The sequence below is a fragment of the Carcharodon carcharias genome, chromosome 12 (genome assembly GCF_017639515.1).
Source record: "Carcharodon carcharias isolate sCarCar2 chromosome 12, sCarCar2.pri, whole genome shotgun sequence".
NCBI classification, from domain to species: domain Eukaryota; kingdom Metazoa; phylum Chordata; class Chondrichthyes; order Lamniformes; family Lamnidae; genus Carcharodon; species Carcharodon carcharias.
Window position 1 is genome coordinate 83,063,279 of NC_054478.1, and position 24,882 is coordinate 83,088,160.

At 42.9% G+C, this 24,882-nt stretch overlaps 1 protein-coding gene across 6 annotated transcripts in view; it reads right to left on the reverse strand.

Annotated features, from left to right (window-relative positions):
* atf2 (activating transcription factor 2) overlaps window positions 1-24,882 on the reverse strand; it is a 196,332-nt gene that overhangs the window by 44,728 nt on the left and 126,722 nt on the right. For all 6 annotated transcript variants that reach the window (XM_041201497.1, XM_041201502.1, XM_041201501.1 and 3 more), the window contains 2 exons: window positions 24,059-24,173; window positions 16,467-16,574 (listed from right to left, as the gene is read on the reverse strand). In XM_041201497.1, the coding sequence (XP_041057431.1) occupies window positions 16,467-16,574; window positions 24,059-24,173 (223 nt within the window). The remainder of the gene's footprint in view (window positions 1-16,466; window positions 16,575-24,058; window positions 24,174-24,882) is intronic.

The following is a 24,882-nucleotide window of genomic DNA, read 5'->3' on the forward strand; positions in this document are numbered from 1 at the left end:
CATCTTCATAACTTGTTGATATCATAAAATCATTTAGGGCAGAGGAGGACATCAGTGTATCAAATCCATGCTGGCTCTCCATAGAGCAATCCAGTCAGTCCCATTACCCAGCTCTATCCCCTTAGCCCTGCAAGTTTATTTCCTTCAAGTGCCCATCTAATTTCCTTTTGAAATCACTGGTTGGCTCTGCTTCCACCATCCTCATGGTCAGCAAGTTCCGGGTCATTACCAATCACTGCGTAAAAAAACTCTTCTTCACATTCCTCCTGCATTTCTTGCCCAAAGCCTTAAATCAGTGTTCCCTTGTCCTTGTATCATCAACTAATGGGAACAAATTTTCCTTGTCTAACTTATCCAAACCCTCTCAATTTCCTTTGCTCCAAGGAGAACAACTTTAGCTTCTCCAACTTAACCTTGTAGCTAAAATTCCCCATCCTTGGAACCATTCAGGTAAATCTCCTCTGCATCCTCTCAAAGACTCTCATGTCCTTCCTAAAGCGTGGTGACCAGAACTGGATGCAATACTCTAGTTGTGGCCTAACCAGAATTTCATAAAGGTTCAGCATAATTTCTCCGCTTTTGTACTCCATGTTCCTATTTATGAAGCCCAAGATCCCATATGCTTTGCTAACCACTCTCTCAACGTCCTGCCACCTTCAAAAATCTATGCATATGCACCCCCAGCTCCCTCTGTTCCTGCAACTATTTAGAGTTGTGTTATTAAGTCTATATTGCCTCTCTCTATCCCTTCTACTAAAAGGCACCGCCTCACACTTGTCTGTATTAAATTCAATCTACCAATAATCTACCCATTCTGTTAGCCTATCCATTCTATTAACCTATCTATGTCTTGTTGCAGTAGACTAGTATCATCCTCACTGTTTACCACTCCTCCAAATTTGGTATGATCAGCAAATTTTGACATATTACTCTGTTTTCCAATATCTAAGTCATTTATGTATAGTAAAGAATGCAGTGGTTCGTCCAGCTCCATCTCAGCCCCACCTCTATCAGACTGCTTATCCAACATTCAATCTTGGATAAGCCAACATTTTATGCCCTGCACAAGCTACAGACCTTTACCAACAAAGCAATCCTCCACTCTGATTATTGCCTTGGGCTAAATCATAAAGTTTTCAACTCAGCATCCTGAGCTATGTCACCAATACCATATCCCCCCTATCACAGAGACCACTTTTCTCCAAAGACACTGCCCACCATCACCCACCTTCACTGAAATCACCATTTATGCTTTTGTCACCTCCAGACTCAATTACTCAAATTTTTTTTTCTGACCACTCTCCCATCCTCTGCTCCTCATAAACCAATTCATCATGAACTACCTACATCCTATCCTGCACCAAGTCTTGCTCACTCATGATTCCTCATGTTGTTGACATACAGTAGTTCCTCAAATACAAATTTCTCCATAGCCTTCATTTTTCTGATCTCTGTAAACATCTCTAGACCCATAATATCCAGGCCACCCTATCCCCAGAACTCTCTGTTCCTTTGGCTCCAGCCCTTTCTGTATCCTCTCTGTTTACACATTTTGCCGATGACTGTGCACTAGCTGCCAGTTGAGAGCTGAACATGCAATGTAGCATGGACTTGTTCTCCAATGCATTTGGCAACTTTGGCCTTATGATCAACACAAATAAGACTGAATAATGTATCAGCCTATTTCAGGAAAGCCTGAACTTGAGCTCAAGGTTTCAGTCCATGACCAGAACCTGTCAGCAGTGGATAAGTTTGCTTATCTCAGCAACACACACTCTCGAGCTGTCAATGTTGACGACGAGACACATTCAAGAATTGCCAAAGCAAGTGTAGCCTTTGGCAGGCTTCGTACATCATTCTGGAACAAAGAGTAAGTCTGCCTACCAAACTCAAAGTCTATAGAGCAAATGTCCTGCTCACTCTACTCTATGCATGCAAGACTTGGATTGTGTACCAGCATCATGCCAAGAATCTCAACCACTTTCATTTGAGCTGCCTTCAGAAGTTTCTGAAGATCAGGTAGCAAGTTAAAATAACAGAAACTGAGATGCTTACCCAAGCTAGCATGCTAAGCATCTGCACCATATTGAGACAGTCACAACTCAGTTGGGCTGGTAATGTAGCCAGAATGCCTGATACTCGCTTACCAAACTGAATCTGCTATGGAAAGCTTGAGTCTGGGGTGTGCTCTCATGGTGGTCGAAAGAAGCACTACAAGGACATTCTGAAGGCTTCACTAGGAGTTTTGATATCAACTTCAAATTCTGAGAGAAGCTCACCAAGGATCGTTGCGCCTGGCGCAACCAAATAAAAAACAGTACAACCTCTTTTGAAAGCAAGCGCATATCAGAGGCAGAGAAAACATAAGGAGGAAACCCTGAACCAGCAGCTCTTCCAAAACGCAATCATCTGTGGTCTCCTGTCCTATTTGCAGCAGAACCTTCTTAGCGCCTTAGATGGCCTTAGCGGTCACCTATGGATCCAACGAACCCTACTAAGTATCCCAGATGATGAACATGGTCATCTTCACCTCAAAGGACGCAAAAGTTTAAACCTGAAGTGGCTGTTTGAAGCAATTTGCTTGATTCACTGAGACTGAGGCTGTCTGATAACCTCAATTCATAATGCTCTTTTATATTCATTCATGGGATGTGGGTGGTGCTGGCAATGCCAGCATTTTTTACCCATGTGTAATTACACTTGAGAAGGTGGCCATGACATGCTTTCTTGAATTGCTGCAATCCATGTGATGTAGATTCACCCACAGTGCTGTTAGATAGGAAGTTCAGGATTTTTACATAGCTATAGTGAAGAAATGGCAATATATTTCCAAGTCAGGATGTTGTGTAACTTGTAGGTGGCAGAGTTTCCATGTGTATACATTCCTTGTTCTTCTAGTTGGTAGAAATTGTGAAACACTTGGATGCAGAGTGTTCCTGGATTGGCCACTAATTTGGCATAAACATGGCTGCTGCATGACAAGGCTAGTATTAACAATGAATAACATCTTGCATTTATAATGTCTTAAACATATGAATACCACAAGACATTTCATAACCAACTGCAAAGAAATGTTGAAGGCAAAGTGAAGACTTTACAAGTGATGATCAAATATCCTTACCAGAGAGCAACAACCAATGAAAGTGGGTCACTCAGGAACAGTAACAGATTTTGTAGTCAGGTGATTCCCAAAGCCTAAACAGGTCACTAGAGACAAGCAGGCACTCATAGAACATTCAAGAGTTTTCATTAATCCAAAGCTACAATGCTGATTAGCCAGGAAGGTAGCTTAAGGACTAAATATTCCAAGGCCGCTGGTCAGAGATACACGATATAGTTTAGTAGTTAAAAGGGATGCCAAGGCTGCAAACTAATTGGCCAGAAGAATGGTCAGGGGTCTAGAATGTTCCAAGAACCTCCAGTTAGAGATACAAATTAAAGTTAGATTGATGTGGGCCTCAAGGAGTGCTCTTCCCATTGGTCAAGAGTTGCACATATTGGGTTAGAAATCGTTAATTGTAAATGCTGTAAAGCTATCTGCAAAAATTATATAAAAATACAGGTGCATCACTAAGGTCTTTGTGCTTGCCAAGGGTTAGCATTTGTCAAAGAACATTTGCTACGGGGAATTTATTGGGAGAGACAGTTAGGAGTAGGCATTTGCCGGGAGAGCACTTGCCAGGAGTAGGGCGCTTGCCAGCAAGTTGGCACCTGCATAGAACATTGCCAGTTGACGGGTATTGACAGCCTGAGGGGTTGGCTTAAGAACCCAGTACTAGGCTTAGTTAGTGACCTAGTAGCTATCAGAGGACCGATGATTTCTGTAAGAATCCAGTGTTAGAGATCAGTGGATCCAGTACAGACAAGATTGCCAGAGCTAAAGTAATTAATTGCCTTAAGAGAGAGTGAATAGAAAACATATAACCACTTAACTGCCCAGGAATCGTTCATTCAGTTAAAGTCTAGCTTGGGAGAACAAGCAACAAAGCACAGTCTCAGTAGTTTTGGGAAAGTCCCAGTCTTTGTTAGAATGCTGTTTCCACCAGAGAGAGAGAGAGAAAGAACACTTAGTAGGCAGCTATGAAGTGTGTAGCTTCAGCAGTGAAGGTGGACTGGAAGTTGAGGGTTGGAAAAGGATCCACTAGAGTTAAAGTCTTAAAGCTGTAAAGGGATTTGTATGTACATTAGAGTTAAGTTGGCTTAGCTAAAATCTTGAAGGTTGTTGTGAGTCAAGAGACGAGGTTCAAGGAACCAAGAGAAGACTCCAGAGGTCCCGGGATCCACCTGAAAGACAGACTGACACACATTAAACTTGTGCATCATGCCATCCCTCAACTGAAGTGTTATGTATCAATCTTTATTGTCTAATAAACCTTGAAAATTTGCATTCGAAATTAGCGATTGTCCTTTTTGCCAATATGGTTACTCCCCAACAAGAATATTCTTACTTTAGGATTAGTATAAAATCCAAATCCCTACAATGTTGACACAATGCCCTTATCTAATAGGTACAAGATTCTTTTCACCTATGTGGATGAGGGCAAAGTCTGCAGGATGGATGAGCAAACTGACCATGGCACTATAGTACAAGAGGTCATTCAAGTAGGGGTAGGGATGAGGGGTAGTGAAAGGAACATGTAGGGGACAATACAGTCAGAATAAAATAGAAATAAAATAAAATAAAATAAAAATCTCCTCTGCAACCACAACTGGGAGTTCTCAAGTTTATGTTGCCTTCCTGGTTTCTTGCAGCTGCATAAGAACTTAGAGTGGGAGGTGCAGGATCCAGTTGCCATGATCCATGTAGGAATCTACACCATAGGTAGAACTAGAGCTGCTCAGAGTTTCAGGAGCCAGAGTCAAAATTAAAACACAGAACCTCATACAGATAAATCCCTGGACTGTTACCTGAACGAGGGATAAACACATTAATGGTCTAGATGAAGGAACTGAGGGCATCCTGGCTAAGTTTGCAGAAGATACAAAGATAGGTGGAGGGACAGGTAGTACTGAGGAGGCAGGGAGGCTGCAGAAGGATTTGGACAGGTTAGGAGAATGGGCAAAGAAGTGGCAGATGGAATACAACGTGGGGAAGTGTGAGGTCATGCACTTTGGTAGGAAGAATAGACGCAGAGGCTATTTTCTAAACAGGGAGAGAATTCAGAAATCTGGAGTGCAAAGGGACTTGGGAGTCCTAGTCCAGGATTCTCTTAAGGTTAACTTGCAGGTTGAGTCGATAGTTAGGAAGGCAAATGCAATGTTGGCATTTATTTCGAGAGGACTAGAATATAAAAGCAGGGATGTGCTGCTGAGGCTTTATAATGCTCTGGTCAGACCACCTTTAGAATATTGTGAGCAATTTTGGGTACCATATCTCAGGAAGGATATTCTGGCCCTGGAGAGGGTCCAGAGGAGGTTCACGAGAACGATCCAAGGAATGAAAGGCTTAACATATGAGGAATGTTTGAGGACTCTGGGTTTATACTCGATGGAGTTTAGAAGGATGAGGGGGGATCTGATTGAAACTTACAGAATACTGAAAGGCCTGGATAGAGTGGACATGGGGAAGAGACTATTAGTAGGAGAGGCTAGGACCCAAGGGCACAGCCCCAGAGTAAAGGGAAGACCTTTTAGAACAGAGATGAGGAGAAACTTCTTTAGCCAGACATTGATGAATCTATGGATTTCATTGCCACAGAAGGCTGTGGAGGCCAGGTCATTGAGTGTACTTAAGACTGAGATAGATAGGTTCTTGATTGGTAAGGGGATCAAAGGTTACAAGGAGAAGGCGGGAGAATGGGGTTGAGAAACTTATCAGCCATGATTGAATGGCGGAGCAGACTCGATGGGCCGAATGGCCTAATTTCTGCTCCTATGTCTTATGGTCTAAATTTGAAGGTTAAATGTGTGGCTAAAAGTGTGGTGTGGGAGACAGGGATTTCACTTCATACCAATACTGAGGAAAGAGGAAGCTATTCCCTGGGGACGGTCTCCCCTTAAACTGTGCTGGGACCAGCGTCCAAGCGAATTGAATAAATAAAGTGGCAGATAGGACTTTAATCTAATGGGAGGAGTGTGTGTGTGTGGGTGGCGGGGGGTGGGGGGGAATGATATTGTAGGGAAAGTTCAGGAAAAAATAAATTTAAAAGTAGTAACAGAAATGTCAAGGCGGTAGAGCAGAGCAATGGTTTTTGTAAAAAAAAATGCAGAGTGGGTCAGGAAAGAAAAAGAGCTTAATAAAAGTAATAGGGAATTAATGACTAAGGTGACATCAGGGGAAAAAGAAAAAATAAACTGCTAAAAGGCACTATGTCTAAATGCACAAAGCACTCACAACAAAATAGATGAATTAATGGTACTGATAGAAATAAACGGTTATGATCTTATAGCTATTATGGAGATGTGGTTGCAGAGTGACCAAGCCGGGAAATAAATTTTGTGGGATTCTTGACTTTTAGAAATGATAAGCGAGATGGAAGAAGTAGAGGGGTAGCCCTGAGAATGAAGGATGAGAAAAAGAAAGTAAAGAGAAGGGATTTCAATTGAGAAAATCAAAATGTAGAATCAGTTTTGGGGAGCTAAGAAACAACAAGGGGCAGAAAACATTGGCGGGAGTAGTCTATAGACCCCCTAACAGCAGTTGTATCTGGCAGAGTAAAAATCAGGAAATTAGGGTGGATGTAACAAGGGCAATATAGTAATCATGGGAAACTTTAATCTTCATATAGACTTGGCAAACCAATGGTATGAAGGATGAGTTCATGGGATGCATTCATGACAGTTTTCGAGATCCGTATGACAATGAACCAATTAGGAAACAGGCTAATTAGATCTAGTATTATGCAATGAGACTTGATTAATTAATAACCTTGTTGTTTTCTAGCCTCTGAGGAAGAGTGATCATAATATGATGGAATTTTATATTGAGTTTGAGAATGATTTTGTTAAGTATGAAGCTAAAGTCTTAAACCTGAACAAAGCAAACTAAGTAGGTATGAGGGGCAATTTGGCTAAAGTAGATTGGGAAACTAAAAGATATGATAGTAGATAGGCAGTGACAAACATTTAAAGACTTAATCCATAATTCACAACAAACATATATTCCCTCAAGGGATAAAAGGTTTATGGGAAAAGTAGCCCAACCGTGGCTAAAAAGAGAAGTTAAAGTTAATATTAAATTAAAGGAGGAGGCTTATGATGTTGACGAAAAGAATAATAAGCCTGAGAATTGGGAGAATTTTAGAATTCAGCAAAGGAGGACCAATAAATTGATAAAGGAAGAGAAAATGGAACAGTAAACTAACAGTAAACTAACAAGACATAAAGCCTCAATAGGTATATAAGAATGAAGAGATTAGCTAAAGTAAATATGCATCCCTTAGAGGGAGAGACAGGAGAAATTATACTGATATATAAGGAAATGGTAGAGACATTAAACACATACATTGTATCTGTCTTCATGGTAGAAGACATAAAAACATTCTGGAAATAGTGGGAAACTAAGAGAAACCAAATGAGAAAGAGGAATTTAAATAAATTAATATTAGCAAAGAAATTAATGGAAGCTGAGAATTCCCCTGGACCTGATGGCCTATATCCTAGGGTTTTGAAGGAGGTGGCTACAGAGATAGTAGATGCACTGGTTTTAATCTTCCAGAAATCACTTGATTCTACAATGGTCCCCATTATGTTACGTTAGTGTAATACCATTACAGAAAGGAGGGGGAAAGATAAACCAGGAGACTATAGGCCTGTTAGCCTGATATCAATGGTAGGGAATATGCTAGAATCTATTATTAGGCACTTGATAACAGGGAACTTAGAAAATCATTATCTGACAACAGAGTCAACACAGATTTATGAGAGGGAAATTGTATTTGACAGGTCTGTTAGAGTTCTTTGTAACTAGCAGGGTAGATAAAGGGTAACTAGTGGATGTAGTATATTTGGATTTTCAAAACAACATTCAGGGTAATATATTAGCCTAGATTGAGGATCGGTTAGCAGAGGAGACGCAGAGTAGAAATAAAAGGGCCATTTTTAGATGAGCAGATTGTAATTAGTAGGGTACTGTAAGCATCAGTCCTTGGGTTCAGCTATTTACAACGTATGTCAATGACATAGGTAAGGGTAATGTGAACAAAATTTGCTTTTGATGCAAAGTTAGGTGGAAAAGTAAACTGTGAGAATGCAAGGAGGCTGATAAAGGATTTAGACAATTTAAGTGATTGGGCAAGAATATGGCAGATGGAATATAATGTGGAAAAATGTGAAATTATCCATTCTGGTAGAAATAGTAGAAAAACAGAATATTTATCAAATGCTGAGAGATTGAAAAAGATATTGTTATTCAGAGGGATCTGGGTGTACTTGTATATGGAACCAGAAACTTAACTTGCGGGTACGCAACTAAGAAGACAAATGGTGTGCTAGTCTTTATTACAAAGGGATTAGATTATAAGCATAACGAGGTCTTACTACAATTATATCAGGCATTGATAAGCCCACATCTGGCATAGTGTAGAGTTTTGGTCTCATTACTTGCCTTAGAGAAGTGGTTCCCAAAACAGGGTACGGCAGATGTCTCTAGGGGGTTATTTTCTCTTCATTGCATAATGGCGGATTTTCAGGAATGAGAAATTTTTCCTGACCTCCACCTCAGTCTAGGGGTTCAGACCATAGTCTAGGGGTTCTCAAACCAAAGTGTCTCTAGTGACAGCTGGAAAATATGCAAGTGTACAAGAGCTAACATGTGATTGGTGGAGCAGTGAGTGGCAGGAAGATGAATGGCATATCAGCCTGAGCACCAGAGCGGCAGTGCTGCAACATTAGCAACTGCTGGTCCAAACACTGCCAACTGCGAGAGGCAGCTGCTTGAACAGCACCTCAGCAGGCTGCTGGGCGGACACGGCCTACCTGACCGAGGCCATCACCCTGATGGAGCTGTCTCACAAAGGTACAACAGAGTGATTGGGGATAGGGGCGTCTTGGGAAGAAGGGCTGCTGAATGAAGGAGTGAGTCAGGGGGAGAGCGCTTGGGAAGAGCAGCTGCTGAATGAGTGAGTGGGGCAAAGGGTTTGGTAAGAGGGGTTGCTGAGTGAATTGGGGGGAGGGGGCTTGGGAAGAGGGGTTTGAAAAGAGGGGCTGCTGAGTGTGAGTGGGGAGAGAGGTTTGGGAAGAGGTCTGCTAAGTGTGAGTGGGAGGGTGGGGTATGGGAAGAGGGGCCCCCAGGTGAATGAGTGGGGGGAGGGGTGTTTGGGAAGATGCATTGTTGAATGAGTAGGGAATGAGCAGGGCGTTTGGGAAGAGGGGCTGCTGAGCAGGGGAAGGCAGATTTGGGAAGAAGGACTGCTGAGTGAGCGAGTGGGAGGAGGGGCTTGGGAAGAGGGGCTGCTGAATGAGTGAGGGGGGGGAAGGGTTTGGGAAGAGGGGCTGCTGAGTGAATGAGTGGGGGAAGGGAATTTGGAAGAGGGGAAGCTGAGTGAGTGGGGGGAGGGGGTTTGAGAAGAGGAACTGCTGAGTGGGGGGAAGGGGGATTTGGGGAGAAGGACTGCTGAGTGAGTGAGTGAGTGGGGGAAGGGGCTTGGGAAGAGGGGATGCTGAATGAGTGAGTAAGTGGGTGTGGGGCTTGGGAAGAGGGGCTGCTGAGTGAGTGAGTGGGGGAGGGGTTTGGGAAGAGGGACTGCTGAATGAATGAGTGGAGGTGTGGGGGTTGGGTAGAGGGGCTTCAAAAGCTTATGCTCCAAATAACAAGCTCAACCGTCACATTGACGGTAAGTAAAAAAAAAATTATTATTATAGGACATGTTTACCTGCAATGCCCAATTATAATTATCATTCGTGGCGGTTTTGTGTTAAAGAGCACTCAGGGAATCCAAGTTGCTTTGGCAACATGCACTTTTACATGCTAGAGACTCCAACTTTCTTTCCATCACATGGCTGACCAGGAATCTCTCCCACTCTTACCACCTGCCAATGGGGTGTGTTGGAAGGCTTTGCAGGGTGAAACAGGTAACACCTGTCTGGCCGCATTATAAACACACCTTCCTTGGCCATCATGGGGTGGGTCTTGAACACGGAGCTTCTGACTCGGAGGCAGGGTGCTACCTGTTGCACCTCAAGACTTCATGTGGTTATTAGAGGGGTTGTTAAAAAGAGACTGCTTGTAGGGGTACACAAAAAGTTGCTAAATCTTAAGGTAGGTACACAACCAAAGAAGTTTAGGAACCACCACCTTAGATGGTGCGTAATGTAGATTAACTGGATAGCTTCCTAGAATGAGAAGGGATTGAGTAGACTAGGCCTATATTCCCTGGAGTTTAGAAGAATAAAAGGTGATAAAATTCTTAAGGGTTTGTCAGGGTAAGTGCTGAGGGGCTGTTTCCCCTGGCTGGGAATCATCATCAAAGAACAACTATGGGGGAAGGAACAGAAATCATCTGTCCTTTCAGTGTCCTGGAAGAGATGAAGAGAAAGCCACATAGCTCTTGGGGAGACACACAGCAGCAGCAGTAGGAGATAGGGAAGTAGGACGTGAACTGCCAAACACAAGTTGGTAATAACAGAAATCATATCCAATCCACCTGGCATAGTCACATCTCATTGCTCGGTCACAATATTGCTCCCTACAAGCCCCCTACCAGGTAAGGCAGAGTATAAAACTAAAGGAAATGCCTTACACGAGTGTCAAGAGAAGTGATAGTCCAGTGGACAGAGAAAAATATAGAAAGCAACAAAGGAACATAAGAAAATATTAAGAGCTGCAAAAAGGAAATATGAAAAAACTTGCAAGAAATATTAAGGCTAATGATAAAAGCTTTTATAAATATATTGAGAGTAAGAGAATGGCTAAGGACAACATGGGTCCAGTAAAGACAGACATAGGTGATACTCTAATCGATAACAAGGTAATGGCAGATTTATTAAACAAGTATTTGTGTCCATTTTCATAGCAGAGGAAGTGGATAAAATACCAGTGATAGTAGATAAATTAAGGAGGAACTTATTAGATTCCACATAAGTAACAAAATGGTAATGAAGAAATTGATGGGATTCAAAGTTATAAATCTCTAGGCCCTGATGGTTTCTACCCCAGGGGATTAAAAGGAGTGGGTGAAGGAATTGTAGAAGCTTTAGTCATATTCTTTCAAAGATCTCTTGGTTCAGAAAATGTACCATTAGATTATAAATTTGCCATTATCTCTCCATTTTTTAAGAAGAGTAGGAGAATAACTACAGGCCTGTCAGTTTAATACCAGTTGTGGGGAAGTTACTACAATCTGTCATTTGGAACAAAGTATCTGAGCACTTGAACAATTATGAGCTGATCAGAAACAGCCAACATAGCTTTGTTAAACGCAAATCATAGAATCACAGGGTGGAATTTTTGCCAAGGAAGCAGACAATGTGAGCTGGGTTTGTTATTGGGTCAGAAAGCCACTTGATCGGAGGAAAATTGATCATAGGTAAGATTTTCATGTGGTTAAGCATAGAGAAGGGTTCCCAGTCCAATTAAGGGCTGAAAGTAGGCTCTTGAAGCTGGAAAGCCATAAGCTTCAGAGAAGCACCCAACTGCAGTACAAGGTAAGTAACTGGGTGGGCGTCTCAACAAGAAGTGCCCTATCAGCCACATTTTTAAAAAAATTAATCAAAAAACACAAAAAGCAGCGAAGGCACCACTGTGGAGGGAAGTGGACAGGGTGAATCAATGTACAAGGTGGCCTTTGGCTGTGTCCCTCTTCAGGCGGGCAAGGAGGGCTCATAGGCCCATCAGCAGCACTGGCACACCAGCCTCCCACTGGGTGCTCACTTCTAGGTAGTTGATCTGCCCCAACCTGCTGCCTTGAGACTGAGGGTTGACTGAAAAATCCTATTTGCCTGGCTAAATTTACCTTTAACAAGGCTTTTAATGAGCCTGGATGAAGAGTCGTACGGACTCGAAACGTTAACTGTATTCCTCTCCGCAGATGCTGTCAGACCTGCTGAGTTTTTCCAGCTATTTTTGTTTTTGTTCTTAATGAGCCTAATTGCCTGGCTGCCTCCTGGCGGGGTGGCAGCCTTCCTTGGCCATGAACCCGCCTCCCCAAAAGGCCAATGCCTGGAATGGTGACCCAGCACTGAAATGCCACTCGGCGCCAGTATTTTTAGTGCTCCCCCACCCCAATTCCCATCTTCTGAAGGGCCCAAAAATTCATCCCATAGAGTGATATAGCACAGGAAGAGGCCATTCTATCAATCATGCCTGTGCTAACTTTTTGGTAGAGCTTTCCAATTAGTCCATTCCATACTCTTTCCCCACAGCCCTGTAATTATTTTCCTTTCAAGTATTTAGTCAATTCTCTTTTGAATGTTACTATTGAATCCAATTCCACTACCTTTCAGGTAGTGCATTCCAGATAACAACAGCTTGCGGTGTAAAGAAATGTTTCCTCACGTTGCCTCTGTTTTTTTGCCACTTCTTGTTGAGACGCCCACCCTATTACTTACCTTGTACTGCAGAGGGGTGCTTCTCTGAAGCTTATGGCTTTCCAGCTTCAAGAGCCTACTTTCAGCCCTTAATTGGACTGGGAACCCTTCTCTATGCCAATTAAGGGATTACCCACATGAAAATCTTACCTATGATCAGTTTTCCTCCGATCAAGTGGCTTTCTGACCCAATACCTTAAATCTTGTGTGCACTAGTTAGCAACCCTACTCCCACTGGAAAGAGATTGTCCTAATGTACTCTGTCAAAACCAGACATGATTTTGAAAACCTCTATCAAATCTCTTCTTAAAAATCTCTGCTCTAAGAAGAACAATCCCAGATTCTCCAGTCTCTCTACATAATTTGAGTCCCTCATCCCTAGTACCATTCTCGTAAATCTTTTCTGCACCCTCTCTAAGCTTTTGACAAACTTCCTGAAGCGTGGTGCTCAGGATTCAACAAAGTACTCAAACTTGGAAATTATGCTCAATATATCCAAGTCCAGATCATTAATACATTAAAAAAAACTGAAGAGCTCTGTTGTTTTCCTCCTATCTGAAAAACAACAATTCACCATACTCTCTGCTGTCTATCCCTTAGCCAATTTTGTATCTGTTTTGTCACTGTTCCTTTAACTTTGTTAATAAGTCTATTATATAATCATGACTGACTAATCTTTGAGGAGGTTACAAATAAATTAGATCAGAGGGTGTCTATGAGAGTTATCGAGTGTTATTGAATAGACTTCCAGAAAGCTGTCGATTAAGGTTCCACAAGAGATTATTGGCAAAAATAAGATAGTATGGAACTGGAGGTAGCCCACTGACTTGGGTTGGAAGTTGATTGGGAAGTAGGAGCCTGGGAAGGGGGTAATTGGTATGTACTTGGCTTGGAAAAAATCGACAAGTCATGTTCCCAGGGATCTGTTCTGGGGCCTCAACTTTTTATCAGAGTTATTACTGACTTATATGAAGGAAGACAGAGTTGTATATCCCAGTTTGCACATTACGCTAAGCTAGGAGAGATGGATACAGCAAGTTGCAAAAGGACGTAGACAGATCAAGTGAGTGGGCAAAACTAAGGCAAATGAAGTCCACTGGACATATGTAAGGTCATCTAATTCGGACCCAGCTTAGTGCTATGAAACAGGTTTTGGGATCAGGTTGGTACAAGTGAATGGAAAGGGCAGGGAGAGAAAAGGTATAAATACTGTAGAGTAAGGAAAGCAAGAGGGGCCATGGGAAGACATGGCAGTTGGGCATGATACAGAATGGGCAGAGACAGAGAATAAAGGAAAAAGATACAGGAAGAGGGTAAGACAGGGATAGGAATGCAAAGAAAGAAAAGACATGGGGACAAGTAAAGAAAGCAAGAGAAGAGGAGGTGGAGCAAGGAGATCAGGTACGGTGTGAGGCAGATAGAGTGAAAGATATAAGAATTCATTTTCCTCCATCCATCTCGGAAATATGGCCTCATCTACCCATTATCATTATGAGCGGTTGCTGAATGGACATATATATATTGAAATTCATTTGCCAATTATAAGTGTGAAGTATTGCACTTTGGCAAAAAAAAATCAGATTGCATATTACTTGGAAATTAAGAATCTAAATGGGTAGAGGAGCAAAGGAAACTGTGAACACAAATGCACAAATCGCTAAAAGTTATAACACAGGTCAATAAGGCCATAACAAAAGCAAATCTAGCACTAGGGCTTATATCTAGAGGGATGGAATGGAAAAGTAGAGAAGTTACACTAAACTTGTATTGAACCTTTTTCAGACTACACTTGGAGTACTGTACAAAGTTCTGTTTGCCATATTATAAACATGATATAGAGGCATTTGAGAGGATGCAAAAAAGATTATAAGGATGATACAAGAACTGTAAGGCTATAACTATTAGGAAAGAATGAACAGCTTGCATTTCTTTTCTTTTGAAAAGAGGTTAAGGGTAACTAATGAAGATTCTTAAAATTATGAGTCTTTGATATAGGAGGCACATGGGGTCAGAATTTTCCCAGTCCTGTGAAGGTGGGCTTGAAGGCATGGATGGGGGCCAGGAAGTAAATGGAAAACCCCTTCGGCTGCTCACTACTGTCTCGTTTCTGGGCAAGTTTCCAAGGGGTGTGCTGCCATGGAAATTGGCAACCCGCTCCATGGAGGCAGTCAATTAGGCCATTTAAGGCCCCACTTAGGGGCCATTTTCAGATTCGGACAGCATTTTCCAGTGTCAGGCCAGCCCTTCACTGAGTCTGGAGGCTGACAGCAACTTAGAGACAGCATCCAGCAGCATATTTGGATTCCACCAGCCTCTACTCTCACTGACAAATAAACGAGCCGCAAGTATAATAAGGCTGCAAACCTAAAGAAAACCAATCCTGTGGAGGGGTTTCCCCTCCACACTAATAGTCCTTATGGGCCTTTTTTAATTTTAAATTTCCAAGAATGCTTCCATTTTGAGGTGGCCTCACACTGGCCATTCTACCTCAGCAGCGTCCACCGGCCATCCAATGCTGAAGGCCCACCTATTAGGCTTCCTGCTTCGGGAAGCCTCCCACCATCTTAGGAATCTGTCTTATGTAAAGAAGTGCCAGCAGGTGATTTGACAACAAGCACAAACTTAAAACTCGTATATCGTCCTGAAGTTGGGTTTCCAAAACCCATGGGAAAGTTCAGCCCAGTGAGCATCTCTTCTCTTATGGGGAATTGTAAAACCAGAGGCCACCAATTTAAAATAGTCATCAAGAAATCACATTAGAAATTCAGGGGAAACTTCCTTATCCGGAGAGTGGTGAGAATGTGGAACTCAGTACAACAGCGAGTAGTTGAGGCACACAGTATTGATGCATTTAAGGGGAAGCTAGATAAGCATATGATGGAGAAGGTAATAGAGGGTTAGGCTGATAAAGTTAAATGTGGAAAGGTGGGAGGATTTTCGAGTGAAGCATAAGTGCCTGAATGACCTGCTTCTGTGCTGTATATTCTATGAGAAACACAATGGGAGACATAGGAGTAATACAATAAAAACAGCATGTCTGCTGTTCATTTTCTGTCACACAAAATTTCAAATTGAAATATAAGGAAATATAGGCAGTCACTTGGAAACTCTTCAGGAACAGAAAACACTCATCAGAAGGAAGGGAAAGGTCAAGGAGAGAGAAGGGAGGGGAAGAGTGGGGAATATAGGGAGAAAGGGGCAAGGGAATGGGAGAAGTGGAGGATGGGATTGGAAAAGGGTAAGTGGGAGGGTAGGTGGAATGGGACAGAGGACAAGTGAGGAAGCAAGAGGACAGAGAAAGGAGAGGGAAGGGGAAGAAGAGAGAAAGGGAGGAAGGGTGAGTGGGAGGAAGGGTGAGGGTAAGGAAGGGTGACGAGGAAGGAAGAGGGAAAGTGGATTTTGGAGCAGGAGTAAAGGAGAAGGAGGGTAAATAGTAACTGGTGGGAAGGAGAGACAAAGAGGCGAGAAAGGATTGGGAGAAGAAAGGAGAGAAGAAATGGCAAGTGAGGGGAGGAAGGAGGGATACTAAAATAACCATGTTCAGGCATATCAGCCTAGAATGTAACCTGATGCCAATTTTTAAAGCACAAAATTTGCTGTCTTTGTGTTTGTCCAATGGTATGCCAGCATACAAGAATTAAAGTACTTTTCAAGCTTAAAACTAGTTTTAGACCTGGTCCTCATATTGACAGCCTGAAAATTCACAAGGAGGACCTTGAAAATGCATTAAAATAAAAAATGAAGAATATTACCAGCAAATAATTAAAAATGCCCAATATATTTTCTATTAACAGCCACAAAAAATAGGGTCCATACATAATGGGACCCGAAAGTAAAGAGGATTAAAAAAGGTTGCTGAATCCTTGATCATATTCTGTTTGAGTATCCATGTGTTTTCTGTTTGCATTCTTGATTTTACACTTAAGCACTGGAAAAAGATACGATAGATAAATAAAAGTCGTAAGACATTAAGTTGTACATATATATATTTTTGTTTTTACCAGTTTGGCTTCTGACTGCAGAGGTTGTGGGGAGGGAGGTTCAATGTTGCTGACTGGAGGACCTGGAATTCCAGGGATATTAGGCACCATGGTGACAGGTCTGATTATCTAATGGGTAGAAAGTGGAACAGCATAAATAGACTAGTCAACAAAGCTTTAACAACAACACCAACACTTTCACTGATATCATTCTTCTAATGTGGCAAACCATCCCAAGGCACTTCATTTTCAGACAAAATGGCTATTGCACCAAAGATTTCACATAACTAGAAATATGGCAAATGAGATAGGTTTTAAGGATATTCTTATAGAAAGAGTGGGAAGCGGAGAAGCAGAGAAATTCTGGGATTTATAGCTTAGTCAGGTGAAGGCATGTTCTCAGTGGTGGGATGAAAATTGGTGGGAAGGTGGGGGAAAGAATAGGACAGGATACGCAAGAGGCCACTGTCAGAGAAACAGTGTTTTGGAGGGTTGTAAGGCTGAAGAGGTTTACAGTGGTAGGGAGGATGACACCATGATAGGATTTAAACACAAAGAATTTTATATCTGAAGCATTGGATAACTGAAGCTAAGAAGGTCAGCAAGCGCAGGTATGATTAGTGAGTGGTAATTAGTGCAGGATCTGATTCAGGCAGAAAAGATTTGGATAATCTGAAGTTTCTGGCGGGTTCAGGGTGAGACACCAGCCAGCAAACCATTGGAATAGCCCTTCTTCTAGAGATGACAAAGTTATGACAAAGGATTTTCCCCATGGGCTTCAGATGTTGATCTGATGTCAGGGTCAAATGGGGGTCGGTAGCCCATTCCTGTGGGGAATAGTCACCCGGCTGTGATTTTTCCAATTGGCCAATTAGTGGCCAGAGGGTGGCTCGCTGTCACATTAATGGCGACAAGCAAGTTCTCAATGCTGCTGGGTCAGGAAGAGGCTCTCCAGTACTGAAGCAGCAGCAGACTGTCTTTTCAAGTAAGAGGGAGGGCACTGCCATTTTGAAGTGCCCTCTCTGTAACTCTTTAAAGTTTTAAATTAAAAAAATAGAGTCAACAGCCGGGCCACCATTGTGGAATGGGAGCCCCTCCACAGATTGGCCAATGCAAGCAGATGAAGTCAGGCAGGCCACGATGGCCTCAAAGCCTGCCTTGAGTGCTGGCCCTGTGATCTGCCGCTGGGAGGCTGCCTCCAGGTGCCTGAAAGCTGACTGGAAAGGCTAATCGACCACTAATGATGTCTTCTTAGGCCTTTAATGGCTTAACTGGCTACTCACCGCTTACAGTCAGGTAGCCCTGCACCCACCCCACCCCCACCATATCCTGTCTCTGTGAAAATGGCCTGGGGGTGGAATGAGTGCGAAATTCCATGCCTGCCCACCCCCATCGGCACTTAAAACTTCAGCCCATGAATGAAGGTTTCAGCAGCAGATAAGCTTGGGGCAGGACAGCTGTTATGGAGGTAGATGTGGGATATTTTCAGCTACAGCATCTCTCAGATTATTATTTCTTAAGAATAAGGAAATAGCAACAATGATTTTATGAACCTTACAATTCAATGCTTACTTGTTAAAATAGTGAACATGGCTATGAATGGATTTTCATATAATTAATTTACTTATTTATGAAAATATTACAGTTTGCCAACCTCAAGATGATCCATTTATTCCGACCCTCTGTTTCCTGTTAGTTAGCCAATTCTTTACTCAATATATCACCCCAACAACCTGAGCTCTTATCTTGTGCAGCAACCTTTTATGTGGCACCTTATCAAATCCCTTTTGGAAATCCAAAGTACACTACATCCACTGGTTCCCCTTTATTGACTCTGCTTGTTACATTCTTAAAGGACTTTAACAAATTTGTCAAACGTAATTTCCCTTTCTCAAAATTATGTTGGCTCTGCCTGATTATGATTTTCTAAAAATTCTGCTAATACCTCCTTAATAATGGATTCTAGCATTTTCCCAAATGACAGATGTTAAACTAACTGATCTATAGTTTTTGATCAAATATAATTGACCTGACTCTGGGTGGAATTTTCCACTTCTGCCAGCAATTGGAATTGTGGCAGGCAGGGGCACAAAATTTGGCGTAATAGAAAAAGTCAGTTTCCTGCTAGCAGGAAATTGGATTGGAGTTTTGTTTTCCCGACTTTCGTGGCAGGTCAAAGGCAGGTCAAGTTCCCTGCTGATCTAAGTCAGGAACCACATTTACATTCCTTTACATCTCATGAATGCTCATTAAAAGGCTAACTTGCTGGAATTATGTTCCCAATCTAAATTAAGGGCCCTGCCAGCTGATGATTAGAACAGTCTGTTTCCCAACTGTATACAAGTGGCGTGCACCTGGCGAGCTTCACTTCATCAACAATTTTGAGGGATATAAACACTTCTTTCGTGGACCTTTAAGAGCGTTGCTGCAGGACCTCAGGTGCTTGTATCACAAGCTGCATCAAGTCTTGGCACAGGAGGCAATACCAATGGGGAGGGGGAAGACGGAGGCAGGACTGGGATGGGGTTTGGTGGAACACTGGAGGGAAGGGGCAAGACTAAAGCAGGGCTGGGGGTGTGGTGGAACATGGGAGGGATGGGGAAAGACGAAGGCAGGACTGGGGTGGGGGTTGTGAGGCATCAAGGAATAGATAGAAGCAGTGAACAACTGTCCTGGGGCAAGGGAGTTATAAGGCTCTGTCAGAGACTGTCCTGGGGCTGAGGCCATGCTGTTAAGTGCATATTGAACAGGTTGTCCTGGAACTAAGGCCACGCTGTTGATTACTTATTCATTTATATTCAACAGAATGATGTGGGGCTGAGACTACGCTGTTGGGGGCATACTGAACCAACTGTCCTGGGGCTGTGATGTGCAGGGCATGGTCAGTCACCTAAGGAACTGGGTCCTGGGGACTTAGAGGCATGGTACTGTGAGCAGATGGCCAGGAAAGACATCTGCATCCTGTATATCAGTAGTTGAAAAGTCATGGGGGTGGTATTGGGTGGTCTCATCAGGGGGGCTCAAGAAAGTCAGGGTGCATGTGGCTTCGAGAAGTGGAGGGGTAAAGTCAACAAAAGGCATGGAGACAGCAACATTAAAGGGTTTGGGGGAGGGGGAGGACAGGAATATCAACATGAACAATAATGGGGTTAAGGGCAAAAGTGGGAGGCTGGATACAAACAGGAGGAATAGGAATTAGGAGGCGGTGACTTTGGAGGAAGATGGGAAGAACTTGGTGGGTGATAGGTGGAGGTTGGAAGCTGGTCACACTCAAAAATGTAATCAGCACAATATTCGCCTTCAGTGATCAATGATGCAGTTGAAAAAACGAGCTTGAGAAAACAATATGGGAGTGGTCTCAAGGCGTTTTGGGCTGATGGAAGGGACTCCCTACTACTGTCTTGCTCAAACCACAGAGAGTATGATTCAGCTGAGTACAGGCCTCGAGGGTCTCATGAACAATGAATGAGCTTGGCTACTTTTCTAATGGTGCACATTCAGGTGACAATCCACTAAATTTAGGTTCTGTGCTACATATGGTCTTAATTGGCAGCTGATTCTCACAGGGGCATGTCAGAATGGTTGCAGGCTCCAGGAATCAATGGCTACATCTGTTGCACAGAGGCAGCATGGGCCCTACAAACCTCCATCTTCCCAGTGCATTGGTCAGGGCATTCAAGGCACCATGCTTGCAGTCAGGACAGATGTGCAAGGACTGGGTATCTATAGTTACTGTAAAGACCACTGGAGGACAACCAACACAAGGCTGACTGTGGGTCCTAGGTCTTGGGCCTTTTGACCCGAATGAATACCCTCAATGTGAATGTGCATTCATGTCTGAAGGAAAAGATCAGCCACATGTCATCCTCCATGATGATATCATCCTTCAAGGGGTGGCCTTGGCATGCAATTTGCAGACTAATGGCAAGTCAAGAGCTGGAGAATGCATAGCTGCCTTGTATATGGAGGAAGACAAATCAACAGGAACTAAGATTGATTGCTCAATTGTATCAATTCACAGAAACAAGGAGAAGTTGAGAATGCAGGCTGCAGGCAACTATGCCTTCTTGATATTTCTGATGCAAATGAGGAGAAGGACCCATCACCATTTGGCACAGCCCAGGGAAGACCGTCACCATGTGGATCAAGAGCCAGCAGGGCCCCAGGAAGAGCCAGATGTTGATGTAGAGGAACCAAATCCACGAAGATGTTTGACGTGACCAAGGGTCTACAGAAGACGCTGCTCATACATGGAGATGAGCGAAAGACAGTGCTGTACATGCCTTCGCCTGTCTAGGGATGTGCTAGCTCATATTTGCCACATTCTCCATGAGGATTTCATGCCGCATGGACATGGAGGGCTTCCAATGCTGGTTGTTCTTAAGGATATTGCCGCACTCAACATTTTTTCCAGTGGACCCTTCCAGGGCTCAAATGGGGACTATTGCAGAATCTGACAATCAGCAACACATAAATGCATAAGGGAGATGAGCTTTTTCAATAAAGCTCATCATTATAGGCAGTTCAGCATGGATGAAGCAAGCCAGGCTGTCAGAGCAGTGGGATTCGCCGAGATCTCAGGCTTTCTGCAAGTGCAGGGTGCCATCGACTACACTCATCTGGTCTTGAGAGCTCCCTGGTAGCAGCCTGTGAGAATCACTATTGGAAAGGCTTTCACTCTCTAAATGTCAGGCTCATCTGTGATCACAGAAAGCAGTTCATGCATGTTTGTGCTAGGTACCCAAGAAGCTCTCATGACTCTTACATCTTGAAACAATCGCATGTGCCAATCTTTGAGGGCTCTCAGTACATGGAGGGTTGGCTCCTTGGTGATAAGGGTACCCCCAAAAGACATGGCTAATGATGCCTGTTTGTTGCCCACAGAGTGCATCTGAGAAGAAGTAAAATGTTGCAAATTCAGCCACAAGGTCCTTAATAGAGCAGACTATTGGCTTTTTAAGATGCATTTCAGATGTTTGGGCCGATCAGACAGAGCTCTCCAATACTCACCACATAGGGTGTCCCACATCATCGTTGTTTGCTGCACTCTGCACAACCTAGTGCTGCTAAGGAGGGATGTTTTGCCACAGGGAGATTTGGAGAAGCTACACATCTCCATGAATGAGGAGGATGTTCACGGGGTTAATTTGAAGAGGGTGAGGATTCAGATGAGCCACAGGAGGCTGCCATTACACGGGCATGATGTGGAAGAGGTGTCTGTGACAACCTCATAACTACAAGTTTCCAGGAGGAATAAGGTGAAGACAAGTTGATACGAGTGCAGTTCTCCTCACACTTCTATGCAGGGGAGACAATAAGATCTTCATTGTCATATTCAACATCTCATAACAGGCCATCAATCTCAAAATGATAATGAAGGAAGCATGACACCTACAGCCCTAACAATGGGAACATGCTTGGAAGGCACTGTAGCCTAGGGAGCAAGTGGCAGCTGTGTAATGAGGCAAGCACTCCATTAGCGCTCATCCTTAAGCAACTACACATAGTGTAGGCCTTTCAACCATGGCAAAAAAGTCTGGCCACTGCAACGTTCAAGAAGCTGAAATGCTATTGCACACATTGATGCACACATGCCAGTTTGATGGGAGCTTAGCAAAGTGACTCTAAGAGGAAAAACATCCGTCAATGGTTATCACTTTACCATCTGAAGACAGAGCTACAGCCAGACAGCACTATCTCTCCAAACATCAGCACTCATGCATGATTAATGCAGGGGCCGCATCTTGATACGGAGCCCCAAGATGTCATCAAACATCAGGACACAGTGATCTGTTAAAAGACAATATGATTGCAAACCTGCGAGTTATATTTGCATTGTCCTCACAGACAGTGGCTCAGCAGGACCATTGTGTGATTATTGCCAAACACTCATTACCCTGCATTCGTCGGAAGCCTGTATTGCCTTGGCATTTGGGAGAGACGTGGTCCAGTCAGTTTGGACACAGCAGTCAATGACAACTAAGTCCCTTCATAGATACTGATAAGTACTCAGGAGATGTGCCAGAGCATCGCTTTCATACTATTATAATCCTCGACACTATCCATTTCACAAAGATCAATCCTTGCTATGAACCCTAGGACTTCCCACCTTTCCTGAATGGCCTGGAGGAGGTTCTCTGGGGAGGCCTCGCTGAACCATGAAGCAGAGGATTTGGTTCTTCTGGGCACCATGCTAATATAGATGGTGAGCCAACACCTGGCCTGCAATGAGTGAATGTATGTGCAGGTGCGGTTTAAATATGGCACCGAGAGCTTCGACCCCATGAGGTATTGGTGGGGCAGATGAATCACTGCCCACCCCACCATGAGATTCGATGAGCTCCTCACTGATGCATAATTAATAAGCTGAAAGGCAGAAGATCTCTGCATAACTCCGCCCCACCGCCCAGTGGGAATCAAGCTGACTTTCCTGCTTGCCACCACACTTAGTGCCCAGAATAGAAAATTCCACCCTTGTTTTCTCCACTGATGCTGCCTGACTTGCTGAGCTTTTCTAGCATTTTTATCCTTATTATGGCCTATAGTTTCCTGCTTTATGTCTCCGCCTTTCTTGAACAGTGGTGTTACATTGCGGTTTTTCAATCTGTTGAGACCATTTCAGAACCCAGGGAATTTTGGAATATTACAACCAATGCATCCATTATTTCTGCAGCCACTTCTAAGATCTGAGGATGCAGGCTATCAGGTCCAGAAGACTTGTTGGCCCTTAGTCCCATTAGTTGTCTCAGTATTTCGCTAGTGATAGTAATTATTTTAAATTCCTCTATCCCTTTTGCCCCCCTGCTTTTCTACTATTCTTGGGGTGCTTTTTGTGTCTTCTCCGGTAAAGAAAGATGCAAAACACTTGTTCAAAATCTCTGCCATTTCCTTGTTTCCCATTATTAATTCCCCAATCTTGTCCTCTAAGGGACCAATGCTCATTTTAACTACTCTTTTCCTTTTTATATACTTGTAGAAGATTTTACTGTGTGTTTTTGTATTTCTTGCTTTTTTTTTGTATTTCTTGCCTTCTTCATGTTTTTTCCTCCCTGGACTTCTTTTCCCTCTTCACTTTTAAAAACTTTAACACCCAGCCTTTCAGTTGAACTTTATGTATTTTACCCTAACCCAGCTTCATCTTCAGTTCCAGTGTCATTTGTGCTTGGGCCACTTATTTATGTTAAAGGTTCAATCCGAATTTGAACTGCTGTTGTTAATATTTGACAAGTTTCTATCCCACAACATAATCCAAGTATGTCTACATGCTACACTTAGCAATTCGTGGCAACTTTTTTCCAAATCAAGTCACAACTGCCATTCTGAATAAATGGTTGTTTCATATGTTAAAGGTTTTTTAAAACTGCAGCTTCAGAGTATTTAAACTTGATGCGGAAGATGAAATCAGATTTTGTCCGGAAGCAATTGCTTACATAACATTATTGCCAATAGGGAAATAAGAAACCTGTTTGTTTTACATATTCACATATGAAAATTAAGCAAAGACCATACCTCTCACTAACATACATATTGAAAATTGTTAACTATTGTGATACAACATACTTCAGAAACATAAAAGGTTAATGCAATATTCTGATATGTTTTTGTCCACTTACAGGAACTGTTGTATGAATACGGACAGATGGGGTTGTGATTGAAGCAGGAATAGTGACAGGCATGGTCTGTCCATTAGGTAGCTGTAATAAGAGAGGAACTGAACCAGATACTGGTCTAAAAGTAAGCAAAATTTTAGAATTACTGTAACTGCAATTCTAATAAACATTAGAACAATTATTAGAAACATGCTTTTAAATGATAAAACTGTACAGATAAAACAGTTCAATTCTAACCGATATCAGTTATACATTAGTACAAAGCTGTATCTACTCGCCCTCATCATTTTAAATGTTTAGATTATGTCAGAATCAGTTTAGGTACAAAGTCATACATTTTCTCAAATCTTTAGTTTTTTCTTATACAATAACCACAAACTAATTCAAAACTTTGTAATAAAGAAAGAATTTGAATTTATACAGTATCGCTATGATATCCTTAGGATATAATCAAGCAATTCACAACCGAATTAATGACTTGAAGCAGTCACTATAACTATGTTTTTAAGCATGGAGGTCAAATGAATAAGATGAGCATCAAGCTTTTGGTGGTGTTAGATCAAGGATTGTTGTTGGACACCAGAGGGAGGACTTTCCCCCCTGTTGGTTGTGTGTGTGTGGGGTTGGGGGGGGGGGGGGGGGGGGGGGGAGAGAGTTGTGCAGGGGTGGGGGGCGGGAGCGGACCCATTCAGCACCCCCGATCAGGTCCTGCCACCATTTTTTGTGAGCGGGCCAATTAAGGCCCACCCAGCGTGACGCGCGCCTGGAAGCCCACAGAGGTGCCTCAAGGAGATTAGTTTAAAGTTTCTAAAGTTTAATAAAGGAGA